Source organism: Antedon mediterranea, chromosome 1 (genome assembly GCF_964355755.1).
Source record: "Antedon mediterranea chromosome 1, ecAntMedi1.1, whole genome shotgun sequence".
In the NCBI taxonomy this organism is placed as follows: Eukaryota; Metazoa; Echinodermata; class Crinoidea; order Comatulida; family Antedonidae; genus Antedon; species Antedon mediterranea.
The window spans coordinates 32,682,403-32,707,210 of NC_092670.1; the positions used below are offsets into that span (position 1 = coordinate 32,682,403).

At 33.5% G+C, this 24,808-nt stretch overlaps 3 protein-coding genes across 5 annotated transcripts; 1 reads left to right on the top strand and 2 right to left on the bottom strand.

Annotated features, from left to right (window-relative positions):
* Positions 1-259: 259 nt before the first annotated feature.
* Positions 260-8,763, bottom strand: LOC140063697 (uncharacterized). Its single transcript, XM_072110172.1, has 5 exons — positions 8,607-8,763; positions 5,888-6,035; positions 4,892-4,940; positions 3,263-3,318; positions 260-1,293 (listed from the first exon to the last, which is right to left on the bottom strand). The coding sequence occupies exons 1-5, from the start codon at positions 8,698-8,700 to the stop codon at positions 921-923; spliced, it is 720 nt and encodes a 239-aa protein (XP_071966273.1). The 5' UTR covers positions 8,701-8,763; the 3' UTR covers positions 260-920.
* Positions 817-23,708, top strand: LOC140063696 (endoplasmic reticulum-Golgi intermediate compartment protein 3-like). 3 transcript variants are annotated; one of them, XM_072110169.1, is made up of 12 exons: positions 5,024-5,127; positions 7,569-7,727; positions 9,713-9,783; positions 9,939-10,026; positions 10,200-10,363; positions 10,516-10,577; positions 10,798-10,963; positions 11,888-11,977; positions 12,107-12,203; positions 20,930-21,137; positions 21,593-21,648; positions 21,993-23,708. In XM_072110169.1, exons 2-12 carry the CDS (start codon positions 7,670-7,672, stop codon positions 22,070-22,072), a joined length of 1,140 nt encoding a protein of 379 aa, XP_071966270.1. In that variant the 5' UTR covers positions 5,024-5,127; positions 7,569-7,669; the 3' UTR covers positions 22,073-23,708. The 3 variants fall into 3 exon arrangements, with proteins under 3 accessions (XP_071966271.1, XP_071966270.1, XP_071966269.1); XM_072110170.1 differs by lacking the exons at positions 5,024-5,127; positions 7,569-7,727 and adding an exon at positions 817-878 and having other exon boundaries at positions 21,993-23,704; XM_072110168.1 differs by lacking the exons at positions 5,024-5,127; positions 7,569-7,727 and adding an exon at positions 9,152-9,404 and having other exon boundaries at positions 21,993-23,707.
* LOC140063698 (reactive oxygen species modulator 1-like) lies at positions 18,668-20,489 on the bottom strand. Its single transcript, XM_072110173.1, has 3 exons — positions 20,437-20,489; positions 19,748-19,905; positions 18,668-19,337 (listed from the first exon to the last, which is right to left on the bottom strand). Exons 2-3 carry the CDS (start codon positions 19,873-19,875, stop codon positions 19,229-19,231), a joined length of 237 nt encoding a protein of 78 aa, XP_071966274.1. The 5' UTR covers positions 19,876-19,905; positions 20,437-20,489; the 3' UTR covers positions 18,668-19,228.
* Positions 23,709-24,808: the final 1,100 nt, after the last annotated feature.

Here is a 24,808-nt window from a genome sequence, read left to right on the forward strand (position 1 = left end):
GGTAAACGGCGCCCCTGCCTTAACCGCTCGGCCATCCATCGGCTGTGAATAAACAGTAAGCAGCATTACATCATCAATATTTTGTTAACCATTTGTGGCACAAGTTATGTTTAAACAAGAAATATTTCTTACAAAAAACGCTGCTCGCTTATTGATGTAACAGTTTTAAAGATATATTGTCCTCTAAAAAAATATTTTTTATTTCAAATTTGTTTTTGAATGTGTCATTTTATTGTCACATAATAGTTATTTTACCTGAAAAAATGTAATTTAAAGCAAAAAAATACTTAAATTGTCTGTCAGACAATGGTTTTGAGTTATAATTAAACGTTTCTTTTCTCTTTTTATATGTGAATAAATTAAAATTTTTATATGAAACACAGAATCAATTTCTGTCACTTTAGTTTATTTTATTGCTAAGGTCAAGTCTGGGTGTCACTTCATCACGTCTAGATACTTCAAGTGTGAAGTATCATATTACAAAAAAAAAACTTCAATGGACTGTTTTGATAATAATTCAATGATTATCTGACAGCGAATTACAGTATTATATAATATCATGGGACTCATAAATACCAGAAATGCTTTGGGATTTGTCATTCTACTGTTTTCCCAGACGTTTTTTGGGTCCAGCAGCTGGTACCCATAAATTAAATTCAAGAATCCTTTTTAGCAAAAACATCAGTGTCTAGTACAATAACTGCTGCTTGCTTTCAGTTGATAACGGGATGTAGCGGGCTAAAACAGCAGCGTGAAAAAAGCTCAAATACAAATTGAAGTGATTTATTCCAGGAGTTTTTTTCCAAACGATGTACTATGGGTGGCGTTTATTTGAAGAGGCCGTTTATCCGAAGAGGCTGTTTATTGGAATAAATATGGTAACTATTAATATTATACTAGTAATTGTAACAGTTCTCTAGTTAATAATGGTACTTTCTTTTCTCGTCGTTCCTTCTCTTGTCACTCTTTTTTCGCTTCTTTCTCTCTCTCTTTGGTGACGAGCATGAATCACTGTCTGATTTATACTCCCGTCGCAATGTCCTATAATGTTTATCATTCTTATTCTGCTTGTGACCAAGATCTCTATCTTCATTACTTCTAGGTTTCTTACTCTCATCCTCGGTTTTGTAGTTTTTTCTTTTCTTTAATTTTCTCCTTTCTTCGGAATCTGTACTATCATGATACTCGTGTTTATGTTTTCTTTTCTTTTTTGTTCTTTTTTCATCCTCTTCAGAAGAACTGTCGCTTGTTTCTACTCTAACTTTCTTCTTCTTCTTCTTTTTTTTCTTTGAACTGAAACAAAAAAGTGTTATTTCCAATAGGGTTGGTGAAATTCAGTCCAAAATACGCAGAATTTTTTCCAAAATACGTCAACTAGAGGGCGCTATACTAAATACAAAATACGTCAACTTGAGTTATCCAACTTAAAACAACTTTTGTAGCGCTATTAATTTTCTACAATAAGAAAGTTATCCGACATACCCTCCAACTTGAAGGCACAGTTTTCCAAAATACGCAAATTTTCCCAAAAAAATATTTGAACCTTCAAAACGCGAGGCTGTTTTAAAAACTACTATAAAGGATTGTATCTTCAACATTGAAAAGATGAACCATTTTGGTAAGTTTTAAGTTCAGTTTGTATCATATTAGATAATAGTTCTTGTAGTACGGTAGTCCATTGGCAATATATCAATATTTGTTGTATGTTAGGATCTTCTGCTTGATATGCAGATGTGCTAACCATTAGACCACTGGCGCTTTCATGGTATAGTTCAAACCCGCTCTGATAGCGACTCTTTATATTCTCGGCGTGGTACTGCGGAAAAGCACGAGTCCCTTAATTGTATGCACGCGCACCAGAGATCAAATTGATACGCCCCATCTTATATATATATATATTATTTATTGTGAAAAATTAAGGTGCAGTTGTGACTCTAAACTAGTCACATCTTTTTTCCCCCTCTCGAATTCATCATTTTATTTCAGGTATTTTTAAACAATTAAACACCCTAAAGTAAATGTAATCATATGTATATAATATAATATAAAAACATTTTTATTTTGCCGTTTTGGCGTAAAAAACGATTACTTACTACTTATATAACCAAATATTAATATTATTTTAAACATTTTAACACTAATGGGTTTTAATTATTATTACTTACTTTTCATCAAGATTGAAGATGATATTATAGTTCAGTTTGAGGATCATAATAATGTTACATTTAGATCTCTCTCGCTTAGCCGAACCATTTTGAACTTTAACTGTTTTAACTATGGCTATTTTGCCGTTTTCGTGAAAAAAAAAAATAATTACTTTACTTCTTCTAACTAATTATTGATATTATTTTAATTACAATACCATATTCTTGTTATTATTATATATTATATGAAATAACTATTATGTTAGATTTCAGATAAGGTGACTTGTATTATACCATAAGTACATTAAATTGAAAGCGATGTTGGGCTGTCGAGCTCGGGAAAAATATCAATTTTGTAGATCACCAAATATATAACACATCACCTATGACTATACTATGCGTTTTTGTAGCCGGTTTATGCCTCATTTCTAGCTACGTCTGGCAATGCAATCGTACATCGTTCAGACATTATTATATTATAGGCACTGTCTATTGACTGATGTTGGCACATATTTGTTTTTATTCAGTAATAAATGATTACATTGAAAAATAATAATTGGCTACTATATGACATTTTATTTACAAAAAATTCTGCCTTCCAATAATTTCATTTATAACTAAAATGTACTTGTTTGTTTTACATTAAATTGTAATTTTACCTTACACTCTCAATATGACACATTTGGAAAGGCTCTCGTATTTTGGAAAAATACTAGTGGTCCCAAATTGACGTATTTTGGACAAATCGCGTATTTTGGATAATTTATAGCGCCCTCAAGTTGACGTATTTTGGAAAATTACAAGCGGTTCCAAATTGACGTATTTTAGAAAATGAATAGCGCGCTCACGTTAACGTATTTTGGACAATTCGCATATTTTGGAAAATGAATAGCGCCCTCAAGTCGACGTATTTTGGAAAGACTCGCGTATTTTGGATTAGTATAGCGCCCTCAACTTGACGTATTTTGGAAAAAATTCTGCGTATTTTGGATTAATGTTCACCAACCACACTCGTTATTTCTGACAATGATTTTATGGTTTGAATTATTTTGTTTATATTATGATGAAGATTATATTATATTTGATTATGCCATTTCTGTGACATAAAATGTTTTTACCTTTTGCTTTCAGATGTTCTTTTCTTCAACTTATTTTGAGACTCCATGTCAAATTTCTAATTGAAAAATAAAATATATATACATACTTTATAAATGACTATGCACTACAGTATTAGTATTAGAAGAAGTACTGTATAAATGATGCATTCATTTACAATATACAATTTGAATGTACACTTGTAAAACAGGAGCTGAACATTCAAATTTCTAGTGTTATTTTAGTATGACAGGATGGGTAAACCAAGATTCTTTTAGCTATTTTGTCATACATTTATATAATTTATTACTTTTTAAAATAGTCATCCAATAGTAATTCTTTAAAATTTAAGTTAAAAAAACATATTCTATTGTAATTAGTTCAATCATATACCCCTTTCACACCAACTATAATTCAGTATGTGCCCAAATATGGTAGTGATACGCCCAAATATGGTAGTGATATGCCCAAATATGGTATTGATATGACATCATTGAGACCATTATGGAGTGATCTCCGGAGACAACCCGGGGTTTATGACCATTCAAAACGTTAAGAAACTCCGGAGATACCCCTTTCACACCAAACTCCGGAGTGATCTCCGCCGGAGACAACCCAGGGTTTATGACCATTCAAAACGTTGAGAAACTCTGGAGATACCCCTTTCACACCAAACTCCAGAGTGATCTCCGCCGGAGACAACCCGGAGTTTATGACCATTCAAAACGTTGAGAAACTCCCGGAGATACCCCTTTCACACCAAACTCCAGAGTGATCTCCGGAGACAACCCGGAGTTTATGACCATTCAAAACGTTGAGAAACTCCGGAGATACCCCTTTCACACCAAACTCCAGAGTGATCTCCGCCGGAGACAACCCGGAGTTTATGACCATTCAAAACGTTAAGAAACTCTGGAGATACCCCTTTCACACCAAACTCCAGAGTGATCTCCGGAGACAACCCAGGGTTTATGACCATTCAAAACGTTGAGAAACTCTGGAGATACCCCTTTCACACCAACCTAGAAACACCGGGGTTTATAAAATAAAATTGTAAATGTCGCCCTCTATTTTGTTTGTTTACATAGCGACAATCATTAGAATCATTTTAATTAACAATATTTTTAATTTAATAATACTTTCAAAAGTCTCAAAAGTAATATGTTTTATTGATACTACTTATTATTTTCTAGACCCGCTATATAGTATTTTGAAATAAAACTAAAGCAATGAGTGATTGTGTGAGGATGACCTTTTGACCTAAAACTCCGGAGTTTTGATGTTGGTACCTTTCACACCAAAACACTGGGGTGTCCCCGCAGTTCGCTCTCCAAAGAATGTTCAGCTGTTCAACCCCGCAGTTTTAAACTCCGGAGTTGCTTGATTTTACCTTTCACACCAAAACTCCGGAGTTTTGCTTTTTGTGTGAAAGGGGTAGAGAAAATGTAATGTTTTTATTTACTTGTTTTTTAATTGTAAGGAGTTTAATTTAGTTAAGTTAATATTTAAAGAGGGCCCCTGGATGTCAACTAGAAGGGTTACCCTTTCTAAATAAAGTGTAAAAAAAAAAAAAAATCATAATCATCATGATTAAATTTATTGTATAGTCTATGCCAAAGTCAATAACTTGGACATGATGGTAATATACTTACAGGATTATCAATTGCTTCAGTATTTGTTTGCTTTGGTGGAGCTTGGCCACTGTGAAAAAAGAAATACACTTATTATTGAAATATAGATGTTTGCAAATACTGTACTGTTTTTAATGACCAAGCACACACACCACTTATGCTGTGGCCCAAATGACCACGAAGTAGGCCCTACATGTCAGTGGGGTAAAAAATTTGGTCCCGCAATGTGAAGCAATCCTTGAATGAGCATAATTATGGTAAGTGCAGAAGATAGTCGACCTATTTCCGAAATATTATTATTACTGAAACTAACCTCTAAATATTTCTATTAAGAAACCAGGCATTAACCTAAACTTCATATCCATTCAGCTAGAACTGGCTTGCAGAAACCTACAGACATAACTTATTTCATTTACGTCCATTCTTACAGGCACACTATTCAAGATTCCAGTCATATTATATTTGGACATATTATTATTAAAATATTTTTAGATATTTATTTATTTAAAAGCCCTGTTTAAAGTTATTGCCAAGAAATACAGGTACATATTCATTGACAGACAGATCAAGCAGAAATTTATATTGTGAAATCTGTCATCATGTGAACTGTACAATATACAAATTGTGGAGTTGTAGCTTTGTGGTTAACATGCTTGCATCCAATCCAAAGGTCTAGGGTTCAATCCTGACATAGTGCGGGGTTGTAACTCACAATCTCTTTCAACTCCACTCACTTTAAGCCTTACAAATTATAAGCAAACAAATTATAAAAAAGGTTTATCCATCCTATAATTGGTGAGTTGCTCACTGTTGGATGCGTATGAAAAAATATATAAACACAACAGGCATACAACATGAATTCTAAACCACTTTGTGATATATTGAAATTTAATTAATTAATTTGAAACGATAATGATGAGGAAATCTGTGAGAATGACTCCTGAGAAAATGAACCTGAAACCTTCTGCTTGATGATCGAATATATAATAATTTCTGCAATAAAACACATATACTTACAGAGCAATCATCATAGCTTCCTTCTCGGCATTTTTGACAGAATTAAATTCTTTCTTTAATTTGGACTCTTTTTCATTTTTATCTTTCGCATACCATGTAAGGTCCTTTCCTTCTTGCCATCGGCCCACTGGTGCTTTCACAGAATGTCCTACAAAACAATGTTCATTGTCTATCATCATTATTATTAAATAACATATTCCTAATAAACTGTAATTAGCAATACAAAAGTTGAAAATACATGAAATTAGCTAATCAAATTTGAGTGGCGTGTATTTTCATCACTAAAATAATCAACTACAGCGCATCTTAATTTAATCAACCTAACCCCTATTATTAATTGTACTCAAGTAATGGGTCAGTTGAAAACTAAACCAACTGTGGTTTATTTATTGAATTCTATTTTTAAAAACATTATTATTCTCCCAAATTAATTAAATGCAATTCTATCTTAATTATTACACTTTCTGATTCTATTATGATTCAAATTTTCGATTGATCACTAGGCCTAGGTAGGCCTATATTAAATAAATATATACTGTATTAATATATATTTTTTTTTAACCCTACTACTACTACTAGGCCTACTTACTCTAGCCTGATGATACTTATTAAAATGTTTAGGCCTACTTCTACTAGTATAGGGAACTATAGCCTATTATAAGTATTATTATTAGTAATACAGGTACTAGCCTAAGGGGATATGACCGGTTGGGCCGCCGACAAGTTGAGCCGCCGGTGATTTCTATGAAACGCCCAGTGCATGCGTCTTTTACGACATTTTGCGTAGTGATTAGGGTGGTGTCCTAGTCTAGCAGGACCTAGTACATAAGTTCATGGTCTTGGTTTATTGTGTCATGAAAATAAATAATATATAATTACATATTACAATTAACAACACAGCAAAGGAAAGTAGTAATATTTAATAATTTAATTGTTTTTAATCTTTCGAGGAAAAAATTCAGTGCACTCATAATTTTTCTTGTGTGTAGGCCTACCACGTAAAGTCACGTTGTCTCTCAGGACTAATTAATAGAGTATTAACATTCTTCGAATGAGGTTAAATAAATATTATTTTTTATTTATTATAACTTTTAATATCATATTTTATTGAATTTTACAATGTTAATACACAAAATATTTTACTAAAAAACGTGATTTTATGTAATTATTTTACAGAAAAATGGAGTAGGCCTAGTTCATACAACTGCCGACTGAGGGGCAACATGTTTACGTCATTTTTGGCTAAAAACGATCAATTTCGGTGATGTTTTATATTTTGGAATCTACAAGCCAGATTTTCATAATTATTTCTTTAATTATAATATTTAATAATAATATACTAAAAACCATGATATATAAACTGTTGAATGTACATCATTATCCCTAATATAAATACTTTAGAACGAGCACCGGCGAAAGTTAGCATTTGGCGTTCCATAAAAATTAACGTTTTTCTGGCGGCGGCTCAACTTGGCCTAAGCCTAAAGGGCCTATAGCTAGTACAGTAGGCTACTAACCTACTACTACTACTACTACTAGGCCTAGCCTATTTAGGCCCTTTAGTAGTAGTACTATATTAAATTAGCATCTGAAGTTGGTCCAAATATCACTCGAGGCTCAACTTTTAAATTAAAGAAACCTAGATGGAACTCAACTAAACGGAATAATTTTTTTGATATAGAGTAATTAACAAGTGAAACTCGCTGCCCGAATCTGTTGTCAATAGCAAGAGTGTAAATTCATTCAAAAACAAACTTGACAAATACACACACATACACACATATGAGAGAAGAGGCTCCCTACGAGTTTAAAAACTCATTGCCTCTTAACTTTACGAAAGGTAAGAATTACTAAAGGTAAGATTAGTTTAGTTTAGTTTAGTTATAATGGGAAATTTTAGGCGAATGCCTTTTTAACCCCATATCAACTATATTGTGTCGATGCGATTCTTGAAGGTGTTAGTGGTCTCAGAATTAACAACGTCGGCTGGTAAACTGTTCCAATGGTTTATTAGTCGTTGCGAGAAGGTATGTCTTCTACAGTTTAATCCTTTATGGAAAATAGGCTTGAAAAATCTCAGGTGATGTCCTCGAGTAATTCTGCTAATGTTACTTCTCATTTGGAAAAAGTCATCCTTGGCTACACCCTCGAAATCTTTAACAATTTTATATGCTTCAATCAGGTCACCTCGAATTCTTCTGTCGTACAAGGTTGTAGGCCAAGAAGCTTTAATCGATCTTCATATGAATATGAACGGATACATGGAACTAATTTAGTCGCACGACGTTGTACTCTTTCAATTACATTTATGTCCTTTTGAAGATACGGATTCCATACTTGAACACAAAATTTGAGATGTGGTTGTGGGCGTACATAATGCTTGTAGATGACGTTAAAACAATCCTTATCCATATATACGAACGAAAGTCCTTCTAATACTTCTTAAACAGTTCATGGCCCGCGGAGATACTTTGGCGCAGTGTTGGCTTGGTTTTTACAGTCATTAGTAATTTATACTACTGCTGTACTGCGTAGCCCTCAACAACCAAACACGTATCTAGGCCTAGGCTCGCTTGTAGGGCCTACGTTACAGCTAGGTCTAACAACTGTGGTCATGATGGCATGGCCCGCTAGCTGCCTTGCTTGGTGGGCCTGGCCTGACTTTCCGTCTAGCCTAGGCTCTAGCTAGCCTAGCCTAAAAAATCCCTTATTTTTTTACCAAGATAAAATTCTCTATGTTTATCTGTCTTTACATCATCCCACTTAAACTGGTCTGAGCCGCCTCTATTTCCTCCACGTGGAAAATAAAACATTATTGTTATACTTATTAGGAAGAAGTTATATTAGAAAAGTACAAAAAGCTGAATTTTTTAAAAGCGAACAACTTTTAATCACGTCACGCCTCAGCGGTTTACATGTATGGACAGCAGATGGTGCATCCTGCATCTGCATCATAAAGATCGATAGGAGGAAATGTACAGTTTTAGTTTAAAATTAATCCTTTGTCTTATTTTATTAATTATTAGTATAATTAAAATGAAATGTAAATAGTACTACTATCACTATCATTTTGTTTTTTCTGTTTTGCACTGTATTGTGACATGAATAAAAAAAGAACATTGCAGCTCTCTAATTTAATCTAATCCTAACATTTCACGCCAACCTTCTAACGTTTATAAAATGGATCTTCTGCAATAATGCATATTATCATTTATTAAAAAAGGGACGCTCACTGTATCCGATATTCTATTTTCTTACGTGGTCTGATCAATAATTTGTGCGTGTGTTTATTCGTTACTGGTGGTACTGCTCTAGATGCTAGCCTAGCCATAGCCTAGGCCCAGATGTACCATATTATTCAAGACTAGTATACAGTATTTTTTATTCCGTACAATTGATTAATTTGCACAGCATAACATGCAGTCAAATAACGGACTTATGTGGCAGTTGAGGCAATTTGACGCCTACCCCAAAACACTAGAAGATTTTAGAGTAAAAACATTTGGTGGTGCAGCTGGTAGGTTACCCTACGCGAGACTAGGCTAGCCTTGCTTATTACCAGAGCCCATCCTTCTCTGCTCTTTCCGGAGTTGATCCATTAATTGCTACATTGACTAAAATATTAGGCCTAGCCTAGGCATGGAGTGGCCTAGGTCTCTGTATCTAATTTAAAATGGCAGGAGGAAGTTAAAATAATTTTGAAAAAAGACGAGGCGGGGATAATTTTGCTGAAACATATTAATATTTGTAAAATAATAAAAAAATGAATGAAACCAATATAACAAACATATCCGTGATACCTTGCTTGTTGTTCTTTTTTTATAGTGACACTTCTCAGTGGTTTACTGATGTTTATCTTATTCGTTTCGGAACTGAATTTTTATCTTTCAAAAGAGGTACTGTATTCAAAACAACAACATGATTTTTTTTAAACATATTTCGTCATTAAAAAAAAAACTTTGAAAGTTTATAATTATTATGTGAAATTTGTTCAATATGTTATATCAAAAATGCTAAGTTTGTTTAAAAATTCATTACTTTAATTCTTAAGGTTATACCAGAGTTGTATGTTGATGCAAGTCGGGGAGAAAAATTGAGAATAAACATGGATATAGTTTTCCCAAGAATGCCATGTGCCTGTAAGTATACACAGGAGCGTCTAAGACTAATATAAATTGATTCTAATCTTTTAGTGGATATCTCTATTTACAACTACTGGCTTGGTTTTTACCAATTGAGAAATACACTAGATGTCACTATGTCCTAATTTTTAGTGTACTCTGTATTTTATTTATCACATTTCCTAAATCAGATTTAAGTACGGATGCGATGGATATCTCTGGAGAACAGCAGCTTGATGTAGAACATAATTTGTACAAAATACGTCTAGATAAATCTGGCAACAAAATTTCAGAAGATGCAGAGAAACACAATCTTGGAGAAGGAACTGAAGAGAATGAAAATGATGAAGAAAAGGTTTGTTTTTATTAAGCATGTCAAACTCATTTTTCTTGCCATTTCTGAAAAACACATCCCCTGCCTTCCTTTAATGTGTAATGGTGCCCAATAAAGATAAATGTCTGGTAACATTCGCTGACGGTTATTAAAAGGTTTTGTACTATTTTCAGAAAGAGGAACTTGATCCAAATAGATGTGAAAGTTGCTATGGAGCTGAAACAAAGGATTTAAAGTATGTACACAACTGTGACAGATGTTAGAAGAATAATACATAATTTACATATGGGTGTTACATCATTTGCATACAGGTGTTACAAGCTAGTTTGAGGCGTTACAATTTCGTAATATTATAATGCACATCTGTAGGACCAGGGAGGATTGAACTCTATCCTTCCTAGTAGTACAGTAATAACACATAATTTGTATTCATATTTTACCTCATTTACATACAGGTGTTGTAATAATTGTGACGATGTACGCGAGGCCTACAGAAGAAAAGGATGGGCATTTAACAAGCCAAAGGGAATCGTTCAGTGTGAACGAGAAGGGTGGTCTGATAAGATGACCGCTCAGAAAGATGAGGGATGCAATGTTTTTGGATATTTAGAAGTTAACAAGGTGAATAAAAAATTACGATAGAGTTTTACCTTAATTGGGTTCTATTCATGGAAACATGATTGATTTCACTACCACTATAAATGTCCATATTTCTGTTAAATAATAAGTACTTAAAATATTCCAGAAGTCTCATTATAGTATTAAAATATTTCAATATGGAAATATAAAGAAAACAAGGCCAACAGCCATTAAGTCGCGTGCTACAATGCATAGTGATACCGACAGACAGACAGACCGACCGACCGACATAGTGAACTATACTGACCGAAATTACTGAACATGTTTAAAAATGTTGAAATGTTTAAAAACATTTATATTTTTTTAATTTACACGTGCGTAGCCTGTCACTTTTGACGTGCTCGTATAACGTAATTTCGAGTTGAAAAGTAAGTCAAGAAAACAGAAATCGGGCAAAAAGAGTGCGCAATAACATTTAATGCGCAGTGCGCGCCGCGCGTAAAAATATGCGCACTCATGGCAATTTTGTAAACGCTTAAAATTGCCTGAAACGTACTCTTATTTAATCGAAAATAAATTTTGACAATTTTAAGCGCGCGTACGCATGCGTTACATGCGCTACGCACGAAATTGTATTAATTTACGAGTACCAAATTTTATTTAATTGTGATTCATGGTTGTGAAGATATGATTACAAACGTGATTTCGTTAAATCGTGCGTAGACCGCGTAATTTTTTATTGCGCACTGTGAAAACATAACCACATTGATTCCTGGCCATAAGGAATATACTGTGAAAAATTTACCTAGCTAGATTAAACTGATATCAAGACCGACAGACCGACCAACAGACAGACAGGCCGACCAACCGACCGACATAGTGAACTATAGAGTCGCTTCCACGCGACTAAAAACAACATTATCTGTTCTAGTAGAAAGTATTTGAATTTTTTTTTTTACTCCCTAGGTTGCTGGTAATTTTCACTTTGCACCTGGAAAAAGCTTTCAACAACACCATGTTCATGTACATGACCTGCAACCATTTTCAGGAAGCAAGGTATAAGCACCCCAAGAGTGCGCAATAATTACAATGAATATAAAAAAAACATTCTAATTTGAGATTTGTGGGCTACCAACCTCCAGAGAGAGAGGAATACAGTAAACTTCTCATGTTTTCTCTTTTCAGTTTAACACGTCTCATTTTATAAAAAGTTTGTCTTTTGGTATGGAATATCCAGGAATGGAAAATCCTTTAGACGGCTTAAAAGTTACAGATGCCAAAGGTAGGTACAGAGTATATAGTACTGTATTAGTATGAATTTATTTCTACATATGAGGCCAAGCTGGTCAGGCTTCCCTGCTGAAGCTACAGTATGCATAACAAATAAATGACTTGTAGTTTATACATTCTGTAATGTATTAGTGTTATTAGGTGATCATTTAGAATAAAATGATCACCTATTGTTATTGTATAAAATCTTTATTGGTTATCCGCAACGAAGTTGCAGGATAACCTCTTGTGATTGTACGAAATCATCAACATCAACTTTTTATTAGTTATCCGCACTATGGCGGATAACTCCTTGTAACTGTCCTGTTTCATCATCTTTTTTTTTTTTTTTTTCGGTATTATTCTTCTTTCTTTCTGTCATTTTTGTGCAGAGCGTATCTCTAAAACGTGTAAAGTTAACATTTTATAACTTTGTCAACATATGGGCAATCACATGAAGTTGTGCTTTCCTATAATTGAATGATGTCAGAGTTGCGCAACATGACTTACGCGCGTTTTTATGAATTTCGCGTATTTAACATAGATCGAAAACCATATAACAATTTAAATTGAAACTTAGCAAAAGTCTAAGTTATATCGTGCGCTAACTTTTTGTGCACTAAAAATGGCATGTTTTACACGAAGTTACGCACGCGCGTTTAAAATTTTCCAATGCGAAAAATCAATTTCTAATCAACTTTCTACGCGTTTCATGTCATTTTGAGCATGTTAAAAATACCCACACGTGCGCAAATTTTTACGCGCGTGGTGCACACGTAGCGTTAAAAAAGTCATTTTTTCGAGTGATTTATGTTTTTCCAGCCTTTTCTAGTAATTTTACCAACTTTTAAACAATTTCGACTTCAAATTACGTCATACGAGCACGTAGAATATGATAATTTGCGCGCTTTTTTGATGAAAAACTTCAAAAATTCGTCAAAATTAAGCCTTTTTTTAAACAATCGTAGTTTCTAAACTAAACGGTAAAAATTATTTTTATTACATATTCTGGAAGTTGATGAGTTGTAGATATCAGATCATGCATTAATATGGCTAACCGGACATTGTGACGTCATCGTATGGCCACGCGAATATGAAATTTAGGATTTTTGTATCTTTCTTCATAACTCCTCACATTTAATAGAGCGCATCTCCACTTATCCGTTTTCCATTTTCACCCCGATTTTGATATTGTCTAGGTCAATCAACTATATTTAGCATGAGTTAAAAATATTTTAATTTTTATGACGTCATCATGCCTAAAAATTTAAATTACGTGTGGCATTAATTTCATCTTTACAGTAAATTTCAATCTGTTATAGCTCGTAAGAATAAAATGTGATAATCACGATTAAAACGTTTTCTTGAAGCTATTGGATTGTAGATACAAAATCATGTGAAAATTTTGCCAATCGGATGTGGTGACGTCATCATATGGCCAGTTAAATAAAAAAAGTCGTATTTTCATATTTTGCATCATAGTTCATTACATTTAAAAGAGCGCGCATTAATATTTCACGTATTCAAATTTCTTCTACACGTTAATATGTTGTTGCTGAGATAATTTCCTTCCAAAATTTCTACCTTCGCGTTTCATTTTAAAACCATCAACATGTTAAAAATTGCAATAAATAGCGGGTCCCGTAATTTCCCCTATTCAACACTGTATGTGATATGTATACAGATTACACTGTGTATACTATATATGAATCAAAATAATAGAATTCAGCAATAACAACATATCATAGTCTTCAGTTCAGGTCATAATGCCATAATCTTTTTCCGTGTGCAATATTCCAACGTATGGCGTGCATGTGGCGTTTGTCGTGCGGATAACTAACTCGTCAAAGTGACGAGTTTCATGTCTAGTTAGTTATCCGCATTTAGCGGATAACTCCTTGTAACTGTCCTGTGTCTTTTTTTTTTTTCATTATTCTTCAGTCTTTCTCCCTCACTTTTTGTGCAGAGCGTATCTCTAAAATGGGTAAACATAACATTTCATAACTTTGTCAACATATGGGCATTTACGTGAAGTTGTGCACCTCCTATTTTTGAATGACGTCATAGTTACGCAACGTGACTTACGCATGATTTTATGATTTGTTTAAATTGATCATAGATTTAAAACCAAGCGTAATTTTTTGTTTACACTTTGTGAAAATTTAAGTCATATCAAGGGCAAACTTTTTGTGCACAAAAAATGGCATGTTATACAAGAAGTTACGCGCGCACGCGCGTTTAAAATTTTAAAATGCGAAAAATCAATTTCTAATCAATTTCTAATCAATTTTCTACGTGTTTCTGGTCATTTTGAGCGTGTCAAAAATTCCCACGCATGCGCAAATTTTTACGAGCGCGGTGCGCTCGTAGCGTTAAAAACATACTTTTTCCACGTGATTTATGTTTTTTCAGCCTTTTCTAGTAATTTTACCAACTTTTAAACAATTTCGACTTAAAATTACGTCATACGAGCACGCCGAATTGGATAATTTGTGCGCGTTTTTGATGAAAAAGTTAACAAATTCGTCAAAATAATGCATTTTTTTAAACAGTCGTAGTTTCTAAACTAAACGGTAAAAATTATTTTAATTACATATTCTGGAAGTTGATGAGTTGTAGATATCGGATCATGCTTTAATATGGCTAACCGGACATTGTAACGTCATCGTATGGCCACACGAATATAAAATATAGGATTTTTGTATCTTTCGTCATAGCTTATCACATGTAATAGAGCGCATCTCCACTTATCAGTTTTTCATTTTCACTTTGATTTTTATATTGTCTAGGTCAATCAATTTTCTTTCGCATGAGTTAAAAATATTTTAATTTTTATGACGTCATAATGTCTAAAAATGTAAATATCCTGGGTCACATATTTTCATCTTTACAGTAAATTTTAATCTGTTATAGCTCGTCAGAATAAAAAGCGATAATCATGATTACAACGTTTTCTGGAAGCTATTGGATTGTAGATACGAATTCATGTAAACATTTTGCCAATCGGATGTTGTGACGTCGTCATATGGCCAGCTGAATAAAAAAAGTCATATTTTCATATTTTGCGTAATAGTTCATCACATTTAAAAGAGCGCGCATCTATATTTTACGTATTTAAATTTCTTCTACACATTAATATGTGGTTGCTGATATAATTTCCTTCCGAATTTGCTATCTTAGTGTTTCATTTTGATACCGTCGCCATGTTAAAAATTGGAATAATGAGCGGGTCCCGTAATTTCACCTATTCTTCACTGTATGTGATGTATACAGATTATACTGTGTATACTATGACACAAAATAACAGAATTCAGCACTAACAACATATCATATTCATCAGTTCAGGTCATAATGCCATAATCTTTTTCTGTGTGCAATATTCCAACGTATGACGTGCACGTGGCGTTTGTCGTGCGGATAACTAACTCGTCAAAGTGACGAGTTTCATGTCTAGTTTTTCTTCTTTCTTTCTGTATGATTTTTGTGTAACGCTTTTCTCTAAAACTTGCAAACATAACATTTTGTTAACTATGTTAACATTTTGACATTTATGTAACGTCGTCAAGCGAAGCTTTTCATGATGTTTACAATTGCGCAACGTGACTTACGCGCGATTTAACGATTTTGTCGTATTTAACATAGCTCGACAACCAAATAACATTTTAACTTGAAACTTTGCAAAAGTTTAATTTATATCCTGCGCTAACTTTCTGTTGAAAAAAAATTGCGTGTTTTACACAAAGTTACGCGCGCACGCGCATATAAAATTTCAAAATGCGCAAAATTAATTTATAATCAACTTTCTACGCGTTTCATGTCGTTTTAAGCATGTCAACAAATCCCACGCGTGCGCACATTTTTACGTGTGCGGTGCGCACGTAGCATCGAAAACGTATTTTATTCGCGTAATTTATGTTTTTCCAGCCTTTTCTAGTAATTTTACCAAATTTTAAACAATTTCGACTTAAAGATACGTCATACGAGCACGTCGAATTGGACAATTTGCGCGCGTTTTTTATGAAAAGGTTAAAAAATTCGTTTAAAATATGCCTTTTTTTAAACAGTCGTAATTTCTAAACTAGACCGTCAAATTTTTGTGGATGACATATTCTAGAAGTAGATGAGTTGTAGATATCGGATCAGGTATTAATATGGCTAACCGGACATAGTGACGTCATCGTATGGCCACGCAAATATAAAATTTAGGATTTTTGTATCTTTCGTCATAGCTCATCACATTGAATAGAGCGCATCTCCACTTATCCGATTTCCATTTTCACCCCGATTTTGATATTGTCTAGGTCAATCAACTATCTTTCGCATGAGTTAAAAATATTTTAATTTTTTTGACGTCATCATGCCTAAAAATTTAAATCACGTGTGGCATCAATTTCATCTTTACAGTAAATTTTAATCTGTTATAGCTCGAAAGAATAAAATGTGATAATCACGATTAAAACTTTTTCTGGAAGCTATTGGATTGTAGATACGAAATTATGTAAAAATGTTGCCAATCGGATGTTGTGACGTCATTATATGGCCAGTTAAATAAAAAAGGTCGTATTTTCATCTTTTGCGTCATAATTCATTACATTTAAAAGAGCGCGCATCAATATTTCACGTATTCAAATTTCTTCTACACGCTAATACGTTGTTGCTGAGATAATTTCCTTTCGGAATTGCTATCTTCGCGTTTCATTTTAAAACCGTCAACATGTTAAAAATTGCAATAAATAGCGGGTCCCGTAATTTCACCTATTCTACACTGTATGTGATATGGATACAGATTATACTGTGTATACTATATATGAATTTAAATAATAAAATTCAGCAATAACAAACATATCATATTCTTCAGTTCAGGTCATAATGCCAACGTGAACACTTCCTTTTGTCCTCAACCTAACCCCTTAGTGTTAATGTTGCACCACTTGCGCGGCGGATAACCAAACTCGTCAAAGTGACGAGTTACATGTCTAGTTCTTATGATTCTTCTTTATTTCTCTCTGTACAGATTTTGTGTAACAAATATCTCAAAAAGTTTAATGTTAATGATTACCAAAATTTCACAATGTCTTTCAAATACGTTAACTTAGTCCTAATAAGCTTTTCAGCGTGATCACTCATACGTGACGTCATTTATACGCCATTTTGTGAAATCACATTATCAATCATATCTCCATAATTCATTATCACATATTAACGAAATTCACAACACGTAAACTTCAGGTCAAAGTTAAAAATATTAGCAAATAAAAACGCACGCGCACGTAGGGTCATGCGCGTGAAATCGCGCGTTAAAAATTTAAAAGGCTCAAAATTAAGTTTTCATCAATTTAGAGCATGAATTGGGCCATTTGCGTGTTTCAAAAAATTACTGCGTAAAAATACAATTTTTTTTTACAAATCGCATTCTACTCACCATCCTTAGTACATTAACCAAATTTGAGTCAGTTCTGACTTAAAATAACGCTATACGAGCAGGTTCAAAATGTCAAAATGCGCAAATTAATTGCATCAAAGTGCTGAAAATGGTGAAAATAAGGCATTTTTAAAATGAAAATAATTCTTCAGAATGCACGATGACCCCTAAGTTTTTTAACTTATTCGGGAAGCCATTGAGTTGTAGATATAAATGTATATACACATTAGACGTACAAAATGGTATTACGTCATCAAATGGCCACTTGAATAAAAAAATTAGGATTTTTTTCCGTTTTTTGTAGGTTATCACATTCAATAGAGTGCATCTCCGCTATTTGAGCTCGATTTTCGCACAAATTTCAGTGTGTGCTTGCTTAATTATTTATCTTTCTCATAAGTTGTCAGCGTTTTAATTTTGATGACGTCATCACGCGTAAAAACTTGAATAACGTAGGTCGTGTAAATTCACCTTTGCCGTAAATTTGAATATCTTACAGCTCTTCAGAATTGAAGGTTACCTTGAGGATTATAATTTATTATGAAAGCTGATGAAATGTAGATATGAATTCATATAAAAATCAAGCCTATTGGATGTTGCGACGTTAACGTATGGCCAGATGAAGTTAAAAAGTAGTTTTTAAATTTCTTTAGTCAAAGTTATAAAAATTTCAAAGAGCGCGCATTGCGCTTCTACGTGTCAAATTCTCTTCCAATCCTTATATTTATTTGCTCAATTCATTATCTTTCGAAATTGTCATCTTCGAGTTTATTTTGATAATTCCATCATACCAAAAAATTTGAACATGATGTGGGTCCGTAATTTCACCTATGCTACACTGTATATAGATATACAGAATATACTGTACATATTGTATAACGTACGTGCATGTTTAAAAAATGTTAATTTCATTAAAATGATAAAAATGATCACCTATAATTCGTCAAAGTGACGAATTAAATTCTAGTTGTAACATATTATTACTTTGGCTTGCTTTTTACATTACTTGATTTATTTTTAGTTGAAGCGAAACCATTAGTTTAAGAAGAGAATGAACAAAACATGATTTAATAAATGGATTTTAAAAATCAGATGCGTACAACTTTACTGCAAAAATATGAGCTGGGCCGGAAGATGCTATACAGATTTTTACTAGAACTTTCTTTTTGGAAGTAGAGAGATCCATAGAAGTGAAACAATATTTCTGGTACACTGTGTACCTAATATATGTCAAAGTGGATGTTTATGGCATCGTTAAAGAAATGGTATATAGCGGATATTGTGGTTATAAAAAATACTGTACAGTTACCAGCCTACAAATATGATTCAGATTTCATTTATTTATTAAATTGAAATTCTTTCATTCACTCCCAAAAAAATATTGTTCCCCTGTATACAGTAGATATTTTGTATTTAAACTAAAATTATCAGGTTCATAAGGTGGATTGCATTTATTCCTGTAGTAATTAACAGCTGTTCTGTAAAGACTTCTTCTGTACACTTTGAATCGGAAGTGAAGTGTCCTGTAATATATTTACAGTATTTTATCATACTACTGTACTAACAGTTCCTGCATATTGCTGCTCCACAAGATATACACTTTGTACAGTGTTTGGTTAGCATCGAATGCCTGTACCGATTGACATAAAAAGGCCAAATGTTCCACCACCTTGTACCATCGTTTTACCAACTTGTGAAATTAACTCTCTTCCTCGTAAACCATATCTAAAAATTGTGATTGAAAAAAATTGTTATGAAATCTATAAATATGGTATTCACGTTTTTTGGTCATATTATAGTCTGGTGATATTCAGAATAACTTTTGCCGACTAATCAGAATCTGGATTTTACGTAAACTAAATCCAAGGAGAGAGCGCTGGGAGGAGACGCTGTAAATTGACTTGCTCTCGATCCTAAAAACGTGCTAGATTTAAGAATCACTGGTTGCAGCATAAAATAATGATTTACACAACAGGCATTGAACTTATTCCCAACCCCCTGTGATACCGAATATTACTTAATTTTGCATCGATAAAAATGAGGAAATCTGAGAGAAGATTTCTATTCTATTCTATATAAAAATGAATTTGTAGAATTCAGTTATTGTTATAAAAATTAAATGTTTGTACACATACCTTAATGCTGAAAATCCTCCAAAAATGGCCCCAGAGCCCATACCCACAGCAAACCCCATCATAAAACCCATCTTTACACGATCAAAACAGCTTGGGCCATGACCCATACGACCTGCTGGTACTGGCATGGTTATCCTTTTAACTTCTGTGCTTTGAAACTATAAAATTAATTTAATTAAAAATATGTCAAGCTAGGCCTGGTAGGGGATAGACTCTGGTAGAACTAGCCTAGGCTAGTAATTGTTCAATTCAATTCAACGTAAACATTTATATTTTCTTTTTTTCAATCAATAAATAATAAAATTATATAGGCCTAATAATTTATATGAAATAGCCAAACTGAGCTAATGACGAATAGAAAACAAAACTAACTAAACCTATCCAAAAAAATTACTTGTAAGGCCAGGTCAGGAAAAAAAAAGGAAAGCTAGGCCTAGTAGGCCCCACTAAGTATTACATTCTTCTTATCGGCAATAAAAATGGGCGAGTCAGTAGGCTGAGTTCAGTGATAAAACGAGTCGTGTCCGGGCCTAACTAAGATGTATAGATTTTTATATTACTATTGGATTATTTTGAATTGTCTACACGAAGAAAATTAATACATAATAAATTATTTCTTATTACGGTAATGCAAAATTACAGTTTATAGTATAAACTCGATAAAACATAGGAATTAAAATTACACTTACCGGCGACACGGCACACCACACGGACAGTTTAGTATCGCGTGCAACTTGCGCTGGAAGTCTTGCCAGAAAGGCGGTCGTGTTGACCTGGTCGTTTTCGACTCTGGTGGTTGTTTTCGACTCTGGTGGTCGTTTTCGACTCTGGTGGTTGAGCCAAGTTAAAGATGATACTGTATATTCATTATGATTCTGTGGACTGTTGTTTTTATCCTTATAACTTATTAATTCAATTCTCTTTATTTTAAAATGTATATAAATTAGATACCTCCGTGATGTAATGTTTGTATAAATCGAATCAATGCGTTAATTTCTTCTAGAGAAACACATGTCATGGTACCAGTGATCGGGTCCATTAAAGTTTACTTGATTATCCTACAATCAATTGTTTATACCTCCATGAATTGATGGTACAATCAGGGAGATGTTACATTTTTAAAATTTTTATTTTATCTTCCTGGTACAATACTATTAACTTTACTTAATGTTTTCTTTGTAGGCTCTACAATGTACCAATACTACGTAAAAGTCGTTCCTACAACTTACACAAATTTAAATGGACAAACGACACGAACAAATCAATATTCTGTAACTAAACATGAAAAGCAAGTATCTACAAGTATATCCAGTAGTGAACAGGGTTTACCAGGAGTGTTTCTTTTGTATGAACTATCACCGCTAATGGTCAAATATACAGAAAAAAATAGGTAGGTTTGGCACACGGTATTCTATAGATCTGCCTCTAATTTGAGAAATTTTCATGAATAACTCTATCCAATGAGTCCAGTATCGATGGAATATATGCCTTATCAAGAAAAATAATATACATAATTTAGCGAACGCCTAAAATGCAAATGGGTTCATGGAGTAAGGTCCAGTCAAACACAACTGTGGCAGTGCGGAGGCCTGGAACATTATGGGAGTGTGTTTCAATTATGTCTGATCCAAAAATGACCGGGTTAATAGTATGTGAATTGCTTGGCTCTGTACATTAAGCTATGTTATTGCCTTCAATTAAAGACCTTTTCATAAATATTTAACCTTAATGTAGAGCCTAGAGCTTTACCTACTGTCGCTACTAGTGGTTTGTCCAAAATGTTAATTTTAAAAAAGAACAATATAAAAAAGGACTGTATTTATATTAATATAACTTACTTTACAGGTCTTTTATGCATTTTCTAACGGGAGTCTGTGCTATAGTCGGAGGAATATTTACCGGTAATTATTCAAATTTGATTCTTTCCACTCCAGAACAGGTTTGTTGCCTTTTGTGTGAATGAATCTATAATAGGGACCCAGAGCTTATTTGCGATGATTGATGACGTAACTATTGTTGCAAATAAAAAGCTCCCTAATAGCGAGCTTAAAAAAAAAGCAAAAAAACATGCATACATAATTCTTGTAAATAAAAACTAATTAAAAAAATAATTGGAGTAGATGCCATGTTTGTGTCCAACTATTCCTATGTAGAGTATGGAGTTGAGTCTTTGTTTTAAAAATGTAAATGAATTTATTCTTTGTGAATTAAGTTAAGTTATGACTATTTTGTCTTTATTTTTCAGTTGCCGGTTTAATTGATTCAATGATTTACCATTCAGCAAAAGCAATACAAAAGAAGATAGACCTCGGAAAAGCGTTATAGTACAATACTCTGTTAAATACTCGTTTCATTACTTTATTTATTTATACAATTACATTTTGACTTCGTTTTTTTATGCAAACGATGTGTTTAGTTCCAAATAATTATTGTGGGTTGTTGAAGTTTGTTTTAAAGGGTGGGTATAAAAGGCTGGACCTACCTATGTGGTCTCCGCCTTTTAGCGCATCACCGTATAAATGCCTTCTTATTGATGAAGAGTAGTAGCCCACAGTGTAGGCCTACTCCTTTGTCGTAAAAATTATTTACAGAAAGAACTTATTGATTATTATAGATTTTCAATTTTTCTTCAAGAATATATTTCAAGGATATTATAATGAATAGGATTTATTTTATTTGTTTAAATAATAATAATAAAGCTTTTTTTTTTATAGTATTAGGAACTTGTTTTATTTAATTATGAAAGATAAAAGCATACAATTGTGAACTATTGAATTTCTCATTTGATAAGCAATGCTAGTTTAAAAAACACCAGTTTTCTATTCTAGTCTGGTCTGAATATTTATAAAATTAAACCTATGCTTCCTTTTATACGCGTACTGTATCTACCCGAAATATTCGAAAAATTCACAAAGTCAAATGTTCTTCACCCTTGAATTACATACAGCAACGACATTTTCCCAGTGCGGCAGAGGTAAAATCTAAAATCAAATTTGTTGACAGGCTATGAATATGTTAAATGTTAGCACGGATCTGATCCGTTACCACTGCTCATTTGAATCCTGGAACCGCCCCTGTGCGTCACATGTACGGCTGTATCACGGAATGTGTCTATGTTACTGGACACATTGTAGATACAGTACCGAGAATCGGCTGCGAAATCAAATAATATTAGCGCACTGAACCCTTACTTGTTCGCTTATAATCGTTTCAACAGCAAAGGGTTTCTACCTAGTCTATATTTCTAGACGGCGAACCACCTATTGGTAAAAAGATTAACATTTTGACACCCATGGCATTTCATACGTATAATACATTAGCTGGAAAAAAAGAAACGTCGACTGGTCAAGCCTAGTATAGGTTTCGACAAAAGAGGTATAAAAATAAAATACCTTCCTGTTTTGACCATGTCAATCGTGTCTGCTGCCAAACTCTTTGTTCTCTTTTTGTAACAAAAACAAACAGTATTTGTAGTTTTTAAATGTTGCAAAACGTAGCTATTGTTAAATGTTTATTGTTGGGAATTTATATTGACGACTATTATATTATTCGTTAGCTTAATAAAGATATTAATAAACATTTTTTCAAATATTATATTTTGAATTTAATTTGCTTTTACAATACAGTACTCTACTCTGCATACAATTAGAATGTTGTAAAATGGTATATTTGTAGTAATACAAATAATTTGTATTACAAACTTAATGAATGTTAACTTTATGTGGTACTTTTAACACTACATATTTTCCAAAGCGCTGAAAATAAAAATAAAGATTGGAGAAGTAGTGTGGATTTTATAGGCGGATCTATGATTTCCTAAAGGCTAATAAATAGACTTGAAAAAGAGGCAACTCCTACTGTAGAAGCTAACAACTCATTTATAAAGCTCTGTTCCCACTAGTGACGCAGTGCAAGGACGTAGACGCAACTCAAGCGAGTTGACCAATGACAAGCGATTGTTCGAATAATCTATTGTTTGCGATTGGTTAAATCACTTACGTTGCGCTTGAGTTGCGTCTAGTGGGAACCAAGCTTAAATCTTGGAACTCAAAGTAAAGACATCAGCGGAACTCAAGTAATTTGACCAATCACAATGGATTATTCGAACTGTCGCTTGTGAATGGTCAACTCGCTTGCGTTGCGCTTACGTCGTTGCGTTAGTCCTAGTAGTTAAACGTACCCACTACGTTTCCTGTCGACGTAAGCACATCACTTTTGTTGCGACTACGTCGATTTGTCGTAAGAAATGCAGATTTTACAGGAAACCGATTACGATCGAAAATTTATAAAATCGACGCAACGTAAGAAAAATGGTAACGACAAACGATTTTACAGGAAACCGATGACCTAACAATTGTTGCGTTACGACGTTTTCTTCCGATTTTACAGGAAACCGGGATTTTTTATCTTACGCTTGAATGAACGCCCTTGCGTCACGTTTCTTACGTCTCTTACGAAAGTTGACTTGAAAGGCTGGTTTCCTGTCGACGTAAGAAGTCGAATTTTGCAACGATTCTTGCGTTTCATACGTTTCTTACGTCTCTTACGAAAGTTGAGAATAAATTAACGTCGTTGACGTTAGTCAAGATCGTGTCGGGCCACAGAGAAACATCTGTAGTTATGCTGCTCCCGAAAGTTGAAATTTTGGCTGTGAAACACACGTCGTATGCCAGAGGTATGCTTACGTCGATTTTAGTGTTGTTACGAAAGTTGAAATTTTTTTCTTACGTCGGTCAGATTTATGACGTATTTGAAACAACATCTCTGATTGGTGTTTCTTTTTAGAGCGGGTTTTATCATTTTTCGCGCGAAATATTGAATGATGTTATTGTACCTGTAGCTACTCAGCAGCAGTGTCAGTGCAGCACACCAACATATTATTTTTAGTAGATAGGCTAGGCCCTAGTATTAGTAATAATACTTACTCCATGATTAATACTGTACTAATAGGAATTTATTTGACCAAAATCTAACCAAACTAGCCTAGGAGCCTAGGCTAGTAGGCCTATGTACTATTGTATGAATCAAAATATGAATGAATTATTCTGGCCTATAGCCTTA

What these genes read in the sequence shown, in the direction of transcription:
- LOC140063697 (XM_072110172.1), bottom strand. Translation starts at nt 8,700, where the DNA reads ATGTTTTATTTTCCACGTGGAGGAAATAGAGGCGGCTCAGACCAGTTT. An exon ending in GAAGCTATGATGATTGCTCT is followed by an intron (nt 4,941 to 5,887) that starts GTAAGTATATGT and finishes CTTTTTTCACAG; the next exon opens with TGGCCAAGCTCCACCAAAGC. An exon ending in CTGAAGCAATTGATAATCCT is followed by an intron (nt 3,319 to 4,891) that starts GTAAGTATATTA and finishes TTTTTCAATTAG; the next exon opens with AAATTTGACATGGAGTCTCA.
- LOC140063696 (XM_072110168.1), top strand. Translation starts at nt 9,305, where the DNA reads ATGCAGTCAAATAACGGACTTATGTGGCAGTTGAGGCAATTTGACGCC. An exon ending in AACATTTGGTGGTGCAGCTG is followed by an intron (nt 9,405 to 9,712) that starts GTAGGTTACCCT and finishes CTTTTTTTATAG; the next exon opens with TGACACTTCTCAGTGGTTTA. An exon ending in AAATATACAGAAAAAAATAG is followed by an intron (nt 21,138 to 21,592) that starts GTAGGTTTGGCA and finishes CTTACTTTACAG; the next exon opens with GTCTTTTATGCATTTTCTAA.
- LOC140063698 (XM_072110173.1), bottom strand. Translation starts at nt 19,875, where the DNA reads ATGCCAGTACCAGCAGGTCGTATGGGTCATGGCCCAAGCTGTTTTGAT. An exon ending in GGAGGATTTTCAGCATTAAG is followed by an intron (nt 19,338 to 19,747) that starts GTATGTGTACAA and finishes CACAATTTTTAG; the next exon opens with ATATGGTTTACGAGGAAGAG.